This window comes from Pelmatolapia mariae, linkage group LG4, assembly GCF_036321145.2.
Source record: "Pelmatolapia mariae isolate MD_Pm_ZW linkage group LG4, Pm_UMD_F_2, whole genome shotgun sequence".
In the NCBI taxonomy this organism is placed as follows: Eukaryota; Metazoa; Chordata; class Actinopteri; order Cichliformes; family Cichlidae; genus Pelmatolapia; species Pelmatolapia mariae.
In genome coordinates, this window is record NC_086230.1 from 390,268 (window position 1) to 411,147 (window position 20,880).

General features: G+C 43.8%; 1 protein-coding gene across 7 annotated transcripts in view; it reads right to left on the minus strand.

Annotated features, from left to right (window-relative positions):
* Positions 1-20,880, minus strand: part of prr12b (proline rich 12b) — a 64,943-nt gene that overhangs the window by 18,502 nt on the left and 25,561 nt on the right. For 3 of the 7 annotated variants that reach the window (XR_010093755.1, XM_063470996.1, XM_063470998.1), the window contains exons 2-8: positions 16,436-16,584; positions 13,890-14,051; positions 9,224-13,620; positions 8,903-9,115; positions 6,719-6,802; positions 1,640-2,453; positions 67-668 (exon numbers count right to left, since the gene is read on the minus strand). Coding sequence is in view for 6 of the 7 variants with exons in the window: in XM_063470996.1 (XP_063327066.1) it covers positions 67-668; positions 1,640-2,453; positions 6,719-6,802; positions 8,903-9,115; positions 9,224-13,620; positions 13,890-14,051; positions 16,436-16,584 (6,421 nt within the window). In the remaining variant the exon portion in view is untranslated. Of the gene's footprint in view, positions 1-66; positions 669-1,639; positions 2,454-6,718; positions 6,803-8,902; positions 9,116-9,223; positions 13,621-13,889; positions 14,052-16,435; positions 16,585-20,880 lie in introns of those variants that run through there. The other 4 variants (XM_063471001.1, XM_063470999.1, XM_063470997.1 and 1 more) reach the window with 4 other exon arrangements.

A 20,880-nucleotide genomic window follows, 5' to 3' on the forward strand; every position in this document is an offset into this window, starting at 1 on the left:
GTATATTATGGCTGGTAAGTTATCTATTCAGAACACATACTTCCTGAGACCTGTGGCATTACTCACCTTGAGAGTCCCAATGTCCTCAGTTCGCACCACAAACTCATCCCGCTCACGGAAGATTCCCTCACCTCCACTCTCACTGTCTTCTTCTTCACTCTCCCCAGCGATGGCAGCATCAGCCTGTTTCTTTGCCAGGTGAAGGGAGGTAAGACGCTGGGATTGTGGGGCCTCCTCTGGCGTTGGAGGTGATGGTGGGTGAGAGGACAATGAAGAGGGTGAGGAGGATAAAGTGGAAAAGTAAGGCAACCCAGCTTCAGGTTCCTGGTCCTGATCAGAAGATGATGGGGGAGGTGTGGTGGATGGGGGGGGGATCGATTGGCCGAAGGGAAGGTTGGACAGGGGTGACGATGGGATGACTGGTGGGGAGGTGGAGGGGGGTGGGGAGGTGGCTGCAGTTGGAGCCTGCTGGTAGGAGGATTGCTGCATATGCTGATCAGAAGAAAGATCATTTAGACTGACTTCTTCCTCATTCTGTTGGACTGGTGGTGGAGAAGGTACAGAGATTGACGGGGGAGGGAGAGGCGATGGTGATGAGTATGTGAGCGGTGAGGAGGAGATGAATGGTGATGGAGGTGCAGGAGCAGGCACACGTCCTGATGGTAAATCTGAAAGAAAAGGCACAGGGTGAGTTTATAATATTACTTGAAATGAACTTCAGTTCTGTGGTACACTGTGTTTCTTTATAAAGACCGTGGTAACCAGAAGAATGTGGTGCTATTTGGGAGGAGGAATTATTCCTCCCCTTTTCCTGAAATAAAACGACACGACTTTTTACCACAAGGGAGCTAAATCGAAATCATTTTCTGTCAGCCTTTTTTCAGAGCTTTGACAACGTCATTAGTGAATGAAGTTATTATGAATTTTGTTTTTATGTCGTCATATAAACAGCAACAACAACTCTCATCTTCTTTGGGCTCTTTGTTATCCAAAAATAATTTTACATTTGACCACTGTGTCATTCAGGGAGGTCAAACGTCAGTTTGACGGAGTCACTGTACATCTAAATGGCCTGTATTTGTATAGCGCTTTACTTAGTCCCTAAGGACCCCAAAGCGCTTCACACTACATTCAGTCATCCACCCATTCACACACATTCACACACTGGTGATGGCAAGCTACATTGTAGCCACAGCTGCCCTGGGGCGCACTGACAAAGGCGAAGCTGCCGGACACTGGCGCCACCGGGCCCTCTGACCACCACCAGTAGGCAACAGGTGAAGTGTCTTGACCAAGGACACAACGACCGAGACTGTCCAAGCCGGGGTTCGAACCGGCAACCTTCTTTTATTCTCTAGATCTCGGGGCGATCGTGGCTCAAGAGTTGGCAGTTCGTCTTGTAATCACAAGACGAACTGCCAACTCTTGAGCCACGATCGCCTCGAGATCTAGAGAATTAGACACATTTTTACAAATTTGACAGTGGAGACAATGTTTTAACAGAGACAGACACTAACATCTACAACCAAGCTGAAGTTACACATGTGTTAAATGGAGGCCATCTCACAGAAGAGCACCACAGAATGTAACTACAAACTGAAGCTGTTAAAGAGGAAATAAGACAGACAAATATAAATACCATCATGGCCCTCCATAATCTGCATGTCAGACGCTGTATCCTCCTTCTCCTGCTTTTCCGCTGCTCCCTGCAACATACTGTGTGAATGCCTCATGTTTTCTTCTTTGCTTGCTATCTCCTCGCCTTCCTCCTTCTTGCTGTTTTCTTCTTCTCTTTCATGCTCAGATCCTACCCCCTCCATGTCTGACAATGTGGAGATCATTTTTTGTTCCTCACGTGTGTTTTGTTTATTTTGTGTGTTATGCTGAGTGTGTGTAAATGCCCCATCTTTTATGCTCTCCATACTAGGAATGAGGGGAGAATTGGTTTTGAGAGGCGGGCTGAGCGACGGCTCCTGTGGCGTGGGTGGAGAAAGCATGGGTTGTGCTTTGACTACTGCAGAAGCCACTGCAGCAGCCAGTGAGTGTGGAGTGTCATAGAGGGCAGAGATTGCAGATGAGATGCTCTTCTGCAAGTCCTGGTTCTTATTTACTGAATCCTCCTCATCAGAGGAGAAAGAGGGGAGAGTCTCCAGGTTTCTTTTCAGTTCATCATCCAGAGGTTTGCAGGGACTTTGGCAGCTGCTGAGGGTTAGGTCTGGCCCTTTACCCTGGCTGCCATCGCTGAATTGTCCTGGAGGCTGCTGGGGAGAAGTTGGTGGTAGGGGAGGAGATGATGAGGATAAGCATTTAATTCCTCCCCTCACAGAGGAACAGGTTTCTTGGTTGCCTCCATCATATCTTGGTTCAAGGTCTGGCTGTTTTTTACCTGTCTTCAGAAAATCCAAAAAAGAGGCCATAAAGCTTGGTTTGAAGTCAAAGACCTTCTCGTCAATCTGTAAAAAAGCAGAAGTATGGGCTCAAATTGTGGTCATAAATATTTTGTACTTGTAAATCAGGATTTGTATGTGTAAAAAGAATTTGTGTGTGCGTAAAACAGATTTGTGTGTGGACTTAGCCAAAAAATACGTGTGAAACTCTGCACTCAAGTTTCAAGTTACAAGTACGAATTTTTACCCTATTTTTCTTCCTGTCATCTGATTGGTCAATGTCATGTCAATCACAAATTTAACAATCCAATCAGAGAACAGATGAGTTTGGCTGTTGGAGGGATGCTTTACAGTCTTCACTAGTGGGGATAGTTACAAAGCTTTCTTCATTATGAATTAGCATACATGTTTTTATTGAACATTTGAAGAACCAGCAAAAAAAAAAAAACAGAAACACTTGTAGAGGACATAAAGTCAGAGATATGTCTGTGAAGGTTCTCAGTCATCCAGGTCATCGTAGTCAAAGGAGTTTGCAAAGAAAAGCATCTGGACTTCTTTAAGTTGCTTGAAGACGTTTCACCTCTCATCCGAGAAGCTTCTTCAGTTCTAAGGTCAAATGGTGGAGAGTCCCAGATTTAAACCCAGTGGGAGTTTCCCCCCAAAGAGGGACAAAGGACCCCCTGATGATCCTCTAATCACATGAGCCAAGGTGTGAAAGCGGGTGTGGGACCTAATCAGCCAGGGTTTCGGGTGAGCTCATTGTGAAACCTGGCCCCACCTTGTCATGTGAATTCCTGAGGTCAGATGGCCCAGGATGTTAGTGGGCGTTAAGGCGTCTGGGGAGGGAACTCAAAACTGGATTATAGATGGCAGACAGTTGGTGTCGTAAACCACCGCCTCTGTTCAAAGATGGTCGCTCACAGTGGACATAGATGGCCTCTTTCACTCCTCTTTCAAACCATCTGTCCTCTCTGTCCAAAATGTGAACATTGGCATCCTCGAAAGAGTGACCTTTGACCTTTAGATGCAGATGGACTGCTGAGTCTTGTCCTGTGGAGGTGGCTCTTCTATGTTGTGCCATGCGCTTGTGAAGTGGCTGTTTGGTCTCTCCAATGTAGAGGTCTGGGCATTCCTCGCTGCACTGTACAGCATACACCACGTTGTTAAGTCTGTGTTTTGGAGTTTTGTCTTTTGGGTGAACCAGTTTCTGTCTGAGTGTGTTGCTGGGTCTGAAGTACACTGGGATGTCGTGCTTGGAGAAAACTCTCCTGAGTTTCTCTGATACACCGGCTACATAGGGGATAACAACGTTGTTGCGTCTGTCTTTCTTATCCTCTCTCGCTGGTGTCTGATCTTCTTTTCTGTGCCTCTTTGCTGACTTTATGAACGCCCAGTTAGGATAACCGCATGTTTTGAGTGCTTCCTTTACGTGTGTGTGTTCCTTCTTTTTCCCTTCAGGCTTAGAGGGAACATGTTCTGCCCGGTGGTGTAGGGTCCTGATTACTCCAAGTTTGTGTTCCAGAGGGTGATGGGAGTCAAAGAGGAGGTACTGGTCCGTGTGTGTGGGCTTCCGGTAAACTTCAGTGTTGAGGTTGCGATTCTCTTCAATGTGCACGGCGCAGTCCAGGAAAGGCAAATAGTTGTCCTTTGTGTCTTCTCTGGTGAACTTGATGTTTTTATCCACGGCGTTGATGTGAGCAGTGAAGGATTCCACTTCTCGTGTCTTGATTTTGACCCAGGTGTCGTCTACATATCTGTACCAGTGGCTGGGTACTCTTCCTTTGAAAGAGCCGAGAGCCTTCCTTTCCACTTCCTCCATGTAAAGGTTGGCTACAATCGGTGACACGGGGGAGCCCATGGCACAGCCATGTTTTTGTCTGTAGAAGCCTTCGTTGTATTTGAAGTATGTTGTGGTGAGGCAGAGGTCTAACAGTGTGCAGGTCTGATCGGGTGTAAAGTTGGTCCTGTCTTCCAAGGAGTTGTCTTCTTGTAGTCGTTTTCCTACAGTCTCCACAGCCTCCGTGGTGGGTATGCTAGTGAAGAGAGAGACTACATCAAAGGACACCATGGTTTCATCTGGATCCAGGGTAAGTTTCTGGACCTTGTCGGTGAAGTCGGTGGAGTTCTTGATGTGGGGTGTTCCCCACGAGAGGTGCAAGGATGGTAGCAAGGTGTTTCGCAATGTTATAAGTGGCTGAGTTTATGCTACTGACTATGGGTCTGAGTGGGACCCCTTCCTTGTGGATTTTAGGAAGTCCATAAATGCAGGGTATGGCATCCCCTGGATAAAGGCGGTGATATGTAATGCGGTCAATGATTTTGACCGCAAAGTCAGAGATAGAAATGACAAGGAGCAGGTGCATCTAGTACAGGCAGAGCTGCTGCAAAAACCCACAGAGCTCAGCAGCCAGCGCAACAAATTCTGGATCCTTGGCTTTTAGTTAGCAGTTAGCATTAGCAGCACATGCTGCGTTCGATGTGAAAGGACCTTTATGCTGCGCACTGTGACTCACAGACATGGTCCCGGGTCAGCCCTGACTTTGTGTTAAACTAATCCTAAAGTAATAATGGTATTTCTAACCACTGATATACCACAACTTTATCCTTTCAACAGCTGCTGAAAGTTAGGGGACCTAGCTGCTATCGAGTCTGCTATTTATATAGAGATCCACCAGCTTCAAACTGTATTACCCTTCAAGGACCTGCAGTTCAAAAAAGCACCCCTCCGACAGCCAAACCCATCTGTTCTCTGATTGGATTGTTACATTTGTGATTGACATGACATTGACCAATCAGATGAAAGGCAGAAAAATAGGGTCAAAATGCGTACTTGTAACTTGAAACTTGAGTGCAGAGTTTCACATGTTTTTTTGGCTAAGTCCACACACAAATCTGTTTTACACACACACAAATTCTCTTTACACATACAAATCCTGATTTACAAGTACAAAATATTTATGGCCACAATTTGAGCCCATACAGAAGCTAATAACTGATGGTGTTATGACATAATAATTGCCAGCATTCACTTAGAAAGACTACAGTGGACATCTATTCAAAGGCTGTTTTCTTGTATTTGTGTCAGTGTTGATGGTATACTTGCACATAAACCACTACTTTGGACACTGATGTGTCCCTCCATACACATCAGTTGTTCACCTAAGTGGTTGCATTTTCAACTTGAGAGATTCTGCAGATCTTTGCTCCCCACTGCTGTCAGACTCCAGAACAAAGACTTTGCAGATGACCAAACACACACATCCACACGTGAAATCAAGTGCAATTTTTCTTTTTTCTGACAACGTAGTATTTAATTCAGTTGTATATAGTATCTTATTCTTATTATCTTATCCAATTCCATTATTTTTCTTAATTTTTGCTACTGTAACTTTGCACTGTCCACTTTCTGCTGTGACACAACAAATTTCCTACGTGTGGGGCTAATAAATGTTATCTTATCTTATTTTAAGGTAAATGACAGATTTGTTATTTGATCTATAAAGTCCAAACCCTACAAGTTTGCTATGATGTGATAAAACAGAGTATTTTGTGTCAAAGTTTACTTTCATAGGCAGAGCTGTGTAGGCCTCAGTGAGTGACTTTTACACAATATGCCCTTCAGCACACGGTGAACCCACTCTGCAACTTCATATGCTTATCAAATATCTAGAAGAAATACATTTTACAAGCTAAGTTGTTGCAGGTGTGGCATCTTATTACAGTAGCACACTGCACTCTTTCGAACAATTCATTCTTTGACAAATGAAACAAACTGGCCAGGTAACTGACAACAGCTGAATTCAAATCATTGTATTGACCCAATACATTTGTCCATGTATTGCGTATATAACTATAGCAAATAAAGAGACACCCAACAATCTAACATTTCCATTACAATAAAGTTTGTAAGTACAGAGCTGTGAAGGATTCTGTAAATACAGATCTTGGTAGTACAGCTTAACAGACAGCAGATGGCACTACGGTCTTGTGCTGAAAAATGCAGTAACTGTGGCAACAGCTGCCTTGGTGGCAGGCATCGCTCTCCTCTTCGTTTTGTAAGCCAGAAAAAGCTGGCTGTCAATCAGCCTTATCCACTTTCTTTCCAAATTATACAAATTAAAATAGTGTTGATGTTGTTGTTCTTTTGTTCCACTGCAGACTCTACCAGGGATCAGTGCCACATTATTTCACAGATATTGTCTAAGTGCCTATAACTACCTGATTTATGAAGAAATACTTCTTCCAGGGGCTTGAATTTGAATAGATGACATATGAATTATATATGAAGCTCCTGGCTTTCCTCATTCATGCAATTGAGTAAAGGAACTTACTGAATTTGAGAGTTTCTGCATAGCAGTCCAGGCTTCAGGATTTAGTGAACTGTCAATTTCTTTCTTCCAACCATCCACCACCAGCTGTTTTACAGTTAAAAACGTAATGACAAAGGATAAATGAAGATATAACAAAGGATAGGTCAAACCATTACAGAGAAAGGTTAAACTTGATACCCAGTTTAGCTATAATGAGTATTGTTATTGAACCAATACTTATTGTCTCAGGAAATTAAAAAACACAAGAAAAAACAGCAATGTTTTTGCTGTACTGTACTGCAATGTCGTTGTCTTTCACCCATTTTGAAGGTGGAGTCCTACAGACGCCAAGTCGGCACTTTAACACTTCTGTCTGTTTTTTTACTTGCAGTGCTAACAACATTTACTAAATAATAAGACTTTTGCTTAAATGTGCAATTACTAACTTTCATTTTGGGGGAAATTTTAGGCGTCCCTTCATACTGAGAATATTGATTGTACATACAGAGCATCTTCCCATTGCTATGGCAACTAGCTTTCTTTTCACTCAAGTATGAAACCCAAAGTTGAAACTGCCATGTAAAAGCAGTCAGCTTCCACTCATGGTGACAGTTGTTTCTCCCACACATTCACAGACAACACTGAGATGCAAGACCTCAGCACATGGTGCTTAAACACCCCAAATGATATTACATGACTACAAGGATAAATCTGTTTCTGCTCATTGTTTATTCTGAACTTCACTATATAACATGGCTCATAACTGAAGGTCTAATTTATCCATCTTAAAGTAGTTTTTAATGTGTTTTTAAAAAAATCATTTTTGATAATGTAGGCCATTTAATTTCAGTGCAAAGACTTACTAATGGACATACTAGAATAAAGAGTTACAATTCCAGTTTTTATATGAATGAAGAAAGAAATTATACTGTCAGTAATTATTAGTGTTTGATTTCCATGCATTTTAGCAGAATAATGAGCAACATTGTTGAGAAGAGCCAGAGAATTTTCTCCCTCAGATTCATTTTCATGACAAAAAGAAACAAAGAAGAAAAGAATGGCTATAAAAACAAAAAGCAAAGAAGCAGACAATAACATAAATGTACAAATAAAGAGAAATATAAATAAAAGTACTGTTTATTATTATGTTAATTATTTTGCAATCAGTTTTGGTTTTTTATATAAATAAAAAACAAATTCTTCTATTGGAGTCTTTCTTCATTCACATACGTTTGGATTTTATAGTTTTCTTATAGTGCTTTTGAAAGTTGAAGTTGAACAATATTTATTAAAAAATAATAATTTTGCTCTATTGTTCTCACTCTCACTCTCTCTCTCTCTCATTAGACACACAAAGGCCTTCATCATATTTTTATATATAAAAACATATATGTTGTATTATAAAAGGGTAGTGGAATAGTCAAACAGCCATCAGCACACAAAGAAAATGAATATTAAATAAAGCTGTGAAAACATTAAATGACTCAATAACAAATTGATATATAAAAATGTACACACATAAGGTCGTTTGTATGGTTCATGTATCTAAAAATACAGCATATTTACAGTGTAAGATGGAGAAAGTTAGACACTAATTAAAATTACTTACAGTATTATGAATGTCTCATTTCTGTAAAACACCTCAAAGTTACCCACTACTTCATTTCTTTAAAAATATTGTTACCCGCTTATTCTACTAAACCTATCAGTAAGTATTTATGGACCAATTAAGTTACAAAAAAAATCACAAAAGGTTCATACTGGTTATATGATTATTTTTTTAAAGCAGAGGATGGCAGATTTTATTCTCCCTATGTCTTTGAGCTCTTTTTAAAAAAAACAAAACAAAACTATTTTCTTGTTAACTAAAAACAAAATCTACTGTTCAGATAATTATGTTTTCTGCTTAAACAGTAATTTCTTTTGTTTACAGAATTAGTCATCTGGCTGTCCCATAAAAAAGTTATATACCACTCAGGTATATCATAAAAAAGTCCCCCCATTCTTAAAATATAATCTGACTCAGGGGAGAAAACTTTCACCTTCGGCCTGCCTCGCACTGCAAACTTCAATTCAAATTTGCAGAATGACACCTGTAGACATCTGTTTCCAAAATGTTATAGTGTAGCAGATAAAATACACTTTTATCAGACATTTCTATTGCAGCTTTTATGAGAAGCCTCTTTTCTTCTTAGTTTTCTTTACCTCCTTAGCTCTCTGCTGATGTATCATCATCTCGTCTTTTGTCTGATTCACCTCATTTCTGTTGTAGTCAACAGTGGTAGTGGGTCCAGGACTCAAGCCCAGAGACGGTGCTGACCCCACCGATCCCTCAGAGAGAACAGGCTCACTGCTGGATAGCGAGTCTGTCCTCAACAAGGACTCTGGTGGAGACATAGTGGCAAGGGGCAGTTTGATCTGAGAAAAAGATAGGTTATTAAGTATTAAGAAGAATCCAAGCTAAGACAAGTTTTACCCTGCTTAGGATCATGATTCCAGATTTACATACCAGATTTTCTGCATTACCTTAAAAGTTCTGACCGGATCTTGCTGCGGCTGGTGAGATGTATGCTGTTGTTGCTGATGATGCAGTTGAGGGTGGGGACAGGAAACATGTTCTTGCTGGTGATGGTGGTGATGTTGTTGGAGCTGCTGGTGGGGTACTTGATGGAGGTCCGCCTGCTGCCTGTGATGTTGCTGTTGATGATGTTGGTGGTGCTGTTGTTGGCTGCACTGTTGCTGTTGGTACTGTTGCTGGTGATTATATGAAAGGGTTTGTGTTTTGTTCATATCCCGATGCATTTGCACTTTTCCTTCTTCCCGTCTGCCTCGCCCTCGACCTCGGCCACGTCCCCTCCTATTTTCTCCAGCCACAGATCCCATCAGGCCCCTACAGTAAGGAGGTTCTGGAAGAGGACGTATACGTGGGCGACCTCGTGGCCGAGGAGGTCCTTCACGTTTTGGTTTAGTTGGTTTCCTGCCCCTTTTCTTAGGACCATCGTGAGGGGGGTGTTGCGAAGGGTGTCCAAGAGAAGAGTAGCTGGAGGAGTGGCAAAAGTCCATGTCACCTATTTGTGGGCTTAGTCCACTTATTCCAGAAACCCCACCAGGTTTTCTACAACTGGACACCAAGTCAGGCAACAAGTCAGGAAGCCGGCGATTGTTAAGGCGAATATCTGCTGGAACATCAGCTTTATCTTCGTCGTCCCCAAATTCATACTCCTGCGCATAGTTTTTCTTTGTTTGAGGTTGTGGCTCACGTCGCTGTTTAAGCAAGTGAAATGAGCTGGTCCTCAGCAGTTTTTTGGGTCGAGAGGAACAGAAGATAGGAGAGGTTACACCAGTGCTGTTGGAATTTTCATCCACTCCCACAGTTGCTATCATCTTGTTGACTAAGCTATCCCCTTGAACTGCTGAATTCAATCCCATAATGGGAGTTTGGGATTGGATGAGGCCAAGCTGGTCAGTATTCACAGTGGAAGGAAGCTCATGAGTCTTCAGACAGTCATGGTCTAAGTGCAGATCACCATTTCCTGTTCTTGAAAGTCTTTGGCAGTACTGTCCAAATCCTTGATTGCTTTGATGACCAACCATATTATAGCCCTCTGCAGCACCTCCTGATTTTAAAGCCTCCATATCCTCTTGTATCGGTCCATGACCCTGGCTGAGGTTTTCTTCAGCACTGTGTCCTGCCCCAGCACAGCTTGATTTGTATTCAGATGAACAAAACAGATCCTCCATCTCAGGAAAAACACAGTCTGGAAAGCAGATTGAGGTCAAAGGTGCACATTGCTGCAGTTGAGCTTGAGTCTGTCCTACTTTATCTGTCTGGCTTACTGTCTCAAATTGATGCTGTTTGAGCTGCTCTAACTGTGAGTGTGAGAGTTGTGTTTCAGGATCTGTGGACTGGGATTGCTGTTGTTGGGGTGTTGCTAAATGTATTGTCATCTGTTGCAAGTGTGAATGAGTTATCTGAGTGGTAACAGACAGTTGATGATGAGTGTGCTGAGTGTGTTGCAGAGCATGGGTGTGGGGGTGGGTCTGAGGTTGGTTGAGATGGCTCAAGTGTGAAGGGGTGTATAAGTCCAAATCTTGTTCAGAAAGGAAGTCATGAAGATCCGATTTTGTTTGTTGAGGATGCTGGTGGGTGTTAAGTCTGTGCTGTTGTGTATGTCTGTCTCCTCTATCTCTTTCCTGTCCTGTCACAGTCATATCAGCTCCACTTCTGTCCAGAGATGTTCCACTGTCTGTACCATTGGCCTGAGAAAGCGATTGATCTAGCATCTGTAGTGGAGATACTGAACTCTGACTGGCTCGTGTTTGATATGTTGGATGGGGTCCACTGTAGTGGGTATCTAGACTCTGTGAGGACCGGTTCTGTACATGGGATTCCAACCCAGCAGACCCTGCTCTTCTAACTGAACCCATCATAGCTTGCTGGTGTTGCTGCTGTGGGGCTTGTTGGGAATCCAGCTTGTTTTGGATAGTGTGAGAAGGGACAGACTGTAACATGTGAGTTTGCTTGGGATGGTCTGGTGACGTATTCATCAGAGAGACAGAGACATGGCTCTGTCGAGTTTGCTGTACATCTGGTGCGTAGTAGGCATTGTCGTTTGCATCTGAAGGCTTCTTAATCTCTATATGAGAGTGACTTTGTGGGAGGGAATTGCAATGACTATGCTGAGAATGTTGAGAGTGATGTATATGCTGAGTGTGCAGAGAGTGCTGGGAGATTTGAGAGTGCTGAGTGTAGTGCTGAGAGCGTGTGGACACATGTGAAGTGCTATGAGGATGCTGGGAGTTTGGGTGCTGTATGTAGGGATCACCTCTTCCATAATGGACCCCAGAACCCATTACCTCATTTTGCTGATGATGCGAGTGGATGGCATGAGAATGAGAATCAGATATTCTTCGCACCCCTGAAGCATTTGACTTTGATATGATCGAGTCTGACCTGGCCTGCTGTTTCTTCTGTGATATTTCTAATGGTCTGTCTGAGCTCACTGTATCATTAATTGCCATTCCAAGACCAGAATTGCTGGTAATGTTATTGGTACGAATGACACTCTGAAGCTGGTAGCGCTCTTCTGATATCTTGTTAAGATCACATGTCATTCCCTTGCTCTCCCCATGAAGGATTGGTTGAGACAGTTGCTCAGAATGTGGGTGATGTTGGGAAGAATGGGAGTTTGAGCTTTGTGGATGTAGTAAGTGGTGGATAAGGAAATCTTCACTGTTTCCTTCGTCTTGGGATTCCTCAGCTCCCAGCATGTTTGTGGCCTCTGTTTTGGTGTTCGGGGGTGTTGAGTGGTACAACTGGTTCCGAGCTTGTCGGTTATCAGGGAAACCTTGTGGTGAGGACATAAAAGTAGGAGCTGGGATCGAAGACAAGTATTTATTTGCCCCTGAGCCTCCAGGGGACTGTACAGGTCGAGCAGCTACAGGAGAGTGCAATCCTGAATAACTGATAGTAGAATTGGTTGAGGGTGATGTACTAGACTCAGTCAGGTGATATGCGCTATTGCCTTCATTACCAGCAGCCCCATTCCCAGTTACCGCAGAGCCTACTACACTGTGAATACCAGGTCCACTCCCGGCTGATCCACTCCCATATTCAGTGGATGGAGTGTGTGGTTTTCTGAGAGATGTTGAGACAAAACTTGAGTCTTGAACGATTATCTCTCCAGAGAAGGAGCGTTCACCAGAGCCTACACCCATGAAGTCTTTCGCCCCACTGCTCCTTGCTCCAGTGCTCAAGTCCCGGACATGGGGTGAGTTGAAGCCATCATAATGCACAGTCATGTGTGTAGATGGTGGCAGGTTGGGGGAATACGACTGAATGTGTTTCTGGGGAGGGGTCTGGTTTGGCAAGCTTGTGCTAGGTTTGGTCACAGATTGAGAGCCATAGGTGGACAGACATTGACTGGCTGCTGCTTGTTGTACAAGGGATGATGACACCACTGGGAGAAGAGGTGGTACTAGTGCTGACTGAGGTGTGGGTTGCTGAAGAGAGGGAGCAGACAGAGAAATAGTACTGGTCTTTGAGCTAGAAGAGGATAAAGAGGAGGTGGAGGAGGTTGATGGTGGAGTTTGTGGGGTACAGGAAGAAGACGAATAGTTACTTGTGGAGCAGGAACTTTTGGCACCTTTAGTAGTAGCTGAAGAGGAGGAGGGAGTTGAGGAGCTGGATAATGATGAGGTATAGGGTGTTTGGATGACAGGTTGATATATTTGGGATTCCATCCGTGGTGAGGTCTTGGGGTCAGAGGATAGGCTCCGTTCCCCCAGTGGACTGCAGGACACACCAGCATGCTGATAATGGCTGACTAGCTGGTGGTAGCCAGATGAACCACCAGAGCTGGCATAGGATTGTGATTGTAGGGTTGTGGTGTGGGCTGAAGTTGAGCGAGGGTAATGCTTGATCACACTATCATGGCGGGAAATTGCTGTCTGTGGAAGTGGCTGAGGCTCAGGAAGAACTGCAGGTGGCAGGGCTGCCGTCGACGAGAACATCGAGGCAGTATATAGTTGAGAGGATGAGTTATGAAGCTGAGAGGGCAACAGATTAAAGTGGGGAGGGGACAGGTGGCAATTGGAGGAAGTGGAAGGGTCTTGGGTCTGGGGAGTTGCAGATTCCTGGGAGCCCCGGAAGGCAGTGCTCTGGGAAGACAGCAAGTGATCAAAGCCCAAGCTGGACTGAGAGGATCTTTTAATATGTACCAAGGGATCATGTGGGGATATCAAGCTGTTAGAAGTTCGGCTAAATGTAGTTGTATCCTGCAGAGATAATGAGGGAGTGAATGATCGTCCAGAAAAAATGCTAGGATTCTGGTATGCAGAAAGGGCTGAGGAGGAGGGAAAGGAGCTTGAACCTGGAAGTGCCCCTGAAATAAAGAGGTCCGTTGGGGCCGGTGTATGCATGGCTACAGGACACAATATTACATAGAAAGTGTTGGTCAGTCTAAGTCATTGAAAAAATGAACTTTTTTCAAAAGTTCATTTTTGAACAATTGTCAATTTTTTTACTTTTATTTTGAGACTACAGAAATTTTACTTTTTGCTTATAAAATCAGAGGAAATACTTTTAGGACAGAAATTTGACTTCGTTTTATTTTAAGTTTAAGAACTAGGACTGACAATAGTTTGTTTTTATTTTTTTAAAATGTTGTTCCTACAACAGGCTGACACTCACCAGTCTGCCAAGAGGATGTGCGGAACTGAGAGAGAAGGGAGGAAGCAGAGGGTGAGGGCTGTGGAGGCCGTGAATCCAGAGCTGAAATCAGATTCATGACAGAGGGGTCGGGACCTGAGGGGCTGGCATGATGGAGACTGGAGTCAAACAGCCCTGACAGACCTTGCAACAAAATACAAACCTCAGTTACTTGATATCATAGATCAGCGGTCCCCAACCTTTTTTGCCTCACGGACCGGTTTATGCCCGACAATATTTTCACGGACCGGCCTTTAAGGTGTCGCGGATAAATACAACAAAATAAAACTAGTACCGGTACCGAAAAAAAGAAGATTTATTCATAACACACGTGAAAAGACCCAGGAAAACCGAGTTAACGATAAAAACGATAACAAAATAACGCTGAAAACCGATAAAAACCCTGAAAACCATACATTTCACACCTGAGCCTCAACTCTCGCGGCCCGGTACCAAACGACTCACGGACCGGTACCGGTCCGAGGCCCGGGGGTTGGGGACCGCTGTCATAGATGATATAAACAGTTTAGAAAATCTTCAGACTGAGCTACCAGTGTATCGCACAAGAGCAAACTGGGTTTTGGCGTAAAAAAATAAAAATAAAAATACTGTTGGTATTTACAAAAAGAGCATAGTGACAGAACTGCATGAACCCACATAGCACGCAGGTCTGGCCCGGATCTGGTGTCAAGCCGGCACTGCTGGCTGGCTTCTGGCGTGGTAAGTGATATGTCATCCAGATATGGGCCAGGCCTGGCGTAGATGGCACTGTCTATGTGATGGCATGCCACATCTGGCTCAATTGTGGTTTGGGTTATGTGGCCCAGGATCATAGAAAACATGTCTGACCCAGATCTGGCGTCACGCTGGCACTTCTGACTGACTGGTGTCATGGCAGCGTGTATGTCAACCAGATGTGTGCCAGGTCTGGCAATGATGGCACTATGTATGTTCCTATTTTCCTATTTTAGTTAGAGGACCCAAATGCCATGTTGTAATACTATACTGCTATGGTAGCCAACGTTTCAAATGCAGGTTTGACAGGTTTGTGAGTGTACACTTTATCCAAAACCTAGTGAGGGTTTACTCATGTTTACTATCGGGTGGCTGTAGCTCAGGAGGTAGAGCAGGTCACCTACTGAGCGGGAGGTTAGTGGTTCGATCCCTGACTCCTCCAGTCTGCATGTCAAGACTATGAATATAGTTAGGAAGCACTCAGTTTAGATAAAGTGTGTGGTTGGGTGAATGTGGCATTTTGTATAGAGCACTTTGAGTAATCTGGGAGAGTAGAAAAGCGCTATATAAGAATCAGTCCATTCACTGTCTGAGCAGAGATTCGTCATGTTACTTTTGCACTATTATGTTCCGGCGCATGTTGTTATTACATGGCTTGATTAAGGTCCACATCAGGCTGACGTCTGGGGCCAGAGCTGAAACTGTTCTGCAACTGGCCTTGTGCTGGCCCATGTGTGGGCCACCTCTGGCAAACCAGATCTGGGCCACCAAAGGACCATCATTCTTTGCGGTATGTGGGCCATATGTAAGCACATTGTGTGGGTCAGATCCAGGCCATACCAATTATGCTATGTTTGAAGATGTGAGAACTCTGCACTTTCTCAAGGCCCAAAATACAAGGAGGAGACTATTTAAACACCCAAACTGATTTGAATTTCTTATGTTTGTGACACAAGCATACAGTGTTTGTGAGATACAATTTACGGCTAATTGCAGCAAGATTTAAAACCGAAAAATATCAAAAACAGTGTACTGATTACTGATTTTTGTGGGATATACAACATAGGCCATGGAGCTTAGCTGTTGTAAAATAAAACTGAGAAACATTACACAGATATGGTTATGAATTTGTATTTCTATACATAGCCTGCTTTTCTTCACCTTTTAGAAAATAATACTACTTCTCTATCTCCATCTGTTGCCCTTGAGTTTTGTTTTTTATTCCAAAGAAAGAAAAAAGTTTGATTTGTTTTTCCTTTTCCATTTGGCATGTACATTTGTACTCCTTTGTTCCTTATAGTCCTAGTCCATTCTGTCTAGTAGTCTACCTTCTTAGTACCTACCATCTGTGTGTTGAAAAAAAACCCACTATACCCTATGGACAGAATCAAAACAAGAAATCCAATATGGTCTATGTAGTCAAAATATAGGAGTAATATCAAAACTGTAACATAAAATACTAAGATTTATTTATATAAACCACACTGCATTTGTACATTATGGTTTGTATATCAGTTCAATATATTTCAATTTTCAATTCAATTTTATTTATATAGTGCAAAATCACAACAATGGTCACCTCAATGCATGTTATATTATAAAGTAAAGATCCTACAATATCCTATAATTACTTCCCCTCCCTTTCCAGTTCAGACATTTATTTCACATTTCTTTTTGTGTGGGTTATTTCTATTAACAGTTTTGTTCATATGATGATAGAAATAACACTGTATAGTTCACTCGAATATAATATTTAAAACTTGCATTTATACAATGCACAACCAAATCCTTACCTAGTGTTCGTCCACCCCAAGCTCCACCCTGTCTTGAGCTCCCTGGGTGATGACTTGCTGCATAGCCTTGAAGTGGGTGTGGAGTGCCATAGGTTTGCCGGTGGAGTAGTTCTGACTCTGGGTGGTATGAGCGGCTCCCATACACGAGGCTGGGGGGCACATGGTTACTGAATTTGACTTAAAACTTAAACAGCCTTATTTAACACAAAAAGGAGCTACTACAGCTACTACAGATCCAGTGGCTTGCAAAAGTATTCGGCCCCCTTGAACTTTTGTCACATTACAGCCACAAACATGAATCAATGTTATTGGAATTCCACGTGAAAGACCAACACAAAGTGGTGTACACGTGAGAAGTGGAACGAAAATCATACATGATTCCAAACATTTTTTTACAAATAAATAACTGCAAAGTGGGGTGTGCGTAATTATTCAGCCCCCTTTGGTCTGAGTGCAGTCAGTTGCACATAGACATTGCCTGATGAGTGCTAATGACTAAATAGAGTGCACCTGTGTGTAATCTAATGTCAGTACAAATACAGCTGCTCTGTGACGGCCTCAGAGGTTGTCTAAGAGGATATTGGGAGCAACAACACCATGAAGTCCAAAGAACACACCAGACAGGTCAGGGAAAAAGTTATTGAGAAATTTAAAGCAGGCTTAGGCTACAAAAAGATTTCCCAAGCCTTGAACATCCCACGGAGCACTGTTCAAGCCATCATTCAGAAATGGAAGGAGTATGGCACAACTGTAAACCTACCAAGACAAGGCCGTCCACCTAAACTCACAGGCCGAACAAGGAGAGCGCTGATCAGAAATGCAGCCAAGAGGCCCATGGTGACTCTGGACGAGCTGCAGAGATCTACAGCTCAGGTGGGGGAATCTGTCCATAGGACAACTATTAGTCGTGCACTGCACAAAGTTGGCCTTTATGGAAGAGTGGCAAGAAGAAAGCCATTGTTAACAGAAAACCATAAGAAGTCCCGTTTGCAGTTTGCCACAAGTAATGTGGGGGACACAGCAAACATGTGGAAGAAGGTGCTCTGGTCAGATGAGACCAAAATGCAAAACGCTATGTGTGGCGGAAAACTAACACTGCACATCACTCTGAACACACCATCCCCACTGTCAAATATGGTGGTGGCAGCATCATGCTCTGGGGGTGCTTCTCTTCAGCAGGGACAGGGAAGCTGGTCAGACAAAGGAGTTTGCAAAGAAAAGCGTCTGGACTTCTTTAAGTTGCTTGAAGACGTTTCACCTCTCATCCGAGAAGCTTCTTCAGTTCTAAGGTCAAATGGCCGAGAGTCCCAGATTTAAACCCAGTGGGAGTTTCCCCCCAAAGAGGGACAAAGGACCCCCTGATGATCCTCTAATCACATGAGCCAAGGTGTGAAAGCGGGTGTGGGACCTAATCAGCCAGGGTTTCGGGTGAACTCATTGTGAAACCTGGCCCCACCTTGTCATGTGATTTCCTGAGGTCAGATGGCCCAGGATGTGAGTGGGCATTAAGGCGTCTGGGGAGGGAACTCAAAACTGGATTATAGATGGCAGACAGTTGGTGTCGTAAACCACCGCCTCTGTTCAAAGATGGTCGCTCACAGTGGACATAGATGGCCTCTTTCACTCCTCTTTCAAACCATCTGTCCTCTCTGTCCAAAATGTGAACATTGGCATCCTCGAAAGAGTGACCTTTGACCTTTAGATGCAGATGGACTGCTGAGTCTTGTCCTGTGGAGGTGGCTCTTCTATGTTGTGCCATGCGCTTGTGAAGTGGCTGTTTGGTCTCTCCAATGTAGAGGTCTGGGCATTCCTCGCTGCACTGTACAGCATACACCACGTTGTTAAGTCTGTGTTTTGGAGTTTTGTCTTTCGGGTGAACCAGTTTCTGTCTGAGTGTGTTGCTGGGTCTGAAGTACACTGGGATGTCGTGCTTGGAGAAAACTCTCCTGAGTTTCTCTGATACACCGGCTACATAGGGGATGACAACGTTGTTGCGTTTGTCTTTCTTATCCTCCCTCGCTGGTGTCTGATCTTCTTTTCTGTGCCTCTTTGCTGACTTTATGAATGCCCAGTTAGGATAACCGCATGTTTTGAGTGCTTCCTTTACGTGTGTGTGTTCCTTCTTTTTCCCTTCAGGCTTAGAGGGAACATGTTCTGCCCGGTGGTGTAGGGTCCTGATTACTCCAAGTTTGTGTTCCAGAGGGTGATGGGAGTCAAAGAGGAGGTACTGGTCCGTGTGTGTGGGCTTCCGGTAAACTTCGATGTTGAGGTTGCCGTTTTCTTCAATGTGCACAGCGCAGTCCAGGAAAGGCAAACAGTTATCCTTTGTGTCTTCCCTGGTGAACTTGATGTTTTTATCCACGGCGTTGATGTGCGCAGTGAAGGATTCCACTTCTTGTGTCTTGATTTTGACCCAGGTGTCATCTACATATCTGTACCAGTGGCTGGGTACTCTTCCTTTGAAAGAGCCAAGAGCCTTCCTTTCCACTTCCTCCATGTAAAGGTTGGCTACAATAGGTGACACGGGGGAGCCCATGGCACAGCCATGTTTTTGTCTGTAGAAGCCTTCGTTGTATTTGAAGTATGTTGTGGTAAGGCAGAGGTCTAACAGTGTGCAGATCTGATCGGGTGTGAAGTTGGTCCTGTCTTCCAAGGAGCTGTCTTCTTGTAGTCGTTTTCTGACAGTCTCCACAGCCTCCGTGGTGGGTATGCTAGTGAAGAGAGAGACTACATCAAAGGACACCATGGTTTCATCTGGATCCAGGGTAAGTTTCTGGACCTTGTCGGTGAAGTCGGTGGAGTTCTTGATGTGGGGTGTTCCCCACGAGAGGTGCAAGGATGGTAGCAAGGTGTTTCGCAATGTTATAAGTGGCTGAGTTTATGCTACTGACTATGGGCCTGAGTGGGACCCCTTCCTTGTGGATTTTAGGAAGTCCATAAATGCAGGGTATGGCATCCCCTGGATAAAGGCGGTGATATGTAATGCGGTCAATGATTTTGTCCTTTTCAAGGTCTTGAAGGCAAGGTATAACTTTCTTTTTGTAGCTGCTTGTGGGGTCTTGCTTTAAAGCTTCGTAGGTGTTGTTGTCAATGAGGAGAGTAGTGATCTTTGTGTGGTAATCTGTTGTGTTTAGGACCACGGTGCACCTTCCCTTATCCGCTGGTATCCGCTTACCCACTTTCACACCTTGGCTCATGTGATTAGAGGATCACCAGGGGGTCCTTTGTCCCTCTTTGGGGGGACACTCCCACTGGGTTTAAATCTGGGACTCTCGGCCATTTGACCTTAGAACTGAAGAAGCTTCTCGGATGAGAGGTGAAACGTCTTCAAGCAACTTAAAGAAGTCCAGACGCTTTTCTTTGCAAACTCCTTTGACTACGATGACCTGGATGACTGAGAACCTTCACAGACATGAAGCTGGTCAGAGTTGATGGGAAGATGGATGGAGCCAAATACAGGGCAATCTTGGAAGAAAACCTCTTGGAGTCTGCAAAAGACTTGAGACTGGGGCGGAGGTTCACCTTCCAGCAGGACAACGACCCTAAACATAAAGCCAGGGCAACAATGGGATGGTTTAAAACAAAACATATCCATGTGTTAGAATGGCCCAGTCAAAGTCCAGATCTAAATCCAATCCAGAATCTGTGGCAAGATCTGAAAACTACTGTTCACAAACGCTGTCCATCTAATCTGACTGAGCTGGAGCTGTTTTGCAAAGAAGAATGGGCAAGGATTTCAGTCTGTAGATGTGCAAAGCTGGTAGAGACATACCCTAAAAGACTGGCAGCTGGAATTGCAGCAAAAGGTGGTTCTACAAAGTATTGACTCAGGGGGCTGAATAATTACACACACCCCACTTTGCAGTTATTTATTTGTAAAAAATGTTTGGAATCGTGTATGATTTTCGTTCCACTTCTCACGTGTACACCACTTTGTATTGGTCTTTCACCTGGAATTCCAATAAAATTGATTCATGTTTGTGGCTGTAATGTGACAAAATGTGGGAAAGTTCAAGGGGGCCGAATACTTTTGCAAGCCACTGTATACCCAGTGAGGTTGAAGATAGGAGGCACATAACCATGGCCATCGAGATGTTTGCAAAAAGCTCTAGTCAACATCCACACAAGCAGTATCACAAAACCAATGAGCTTGTATATACCACTGCTACAGTAATACTGAAACACTTATGTATAAGACATACTGTGTAAGCTATACTGTTCAAACCTGAGACTGGCTTTTTTGGCACATTAACTGGCTTGAGAAATCCTAAAACCCTGTTTAGGGATAACAGGCATCTCGATGTTACTTATCAGCTTTCTCTGTTAATCCGAGTTTTCTGCATCAGGCTCTGTGTGCATGTTGAGCATCACTTGACTCTTCTTCTCCACAAACTGATTCTATAGGTGCCACCTACTCCAGTCTGAGATGTTATCAGATGATGATA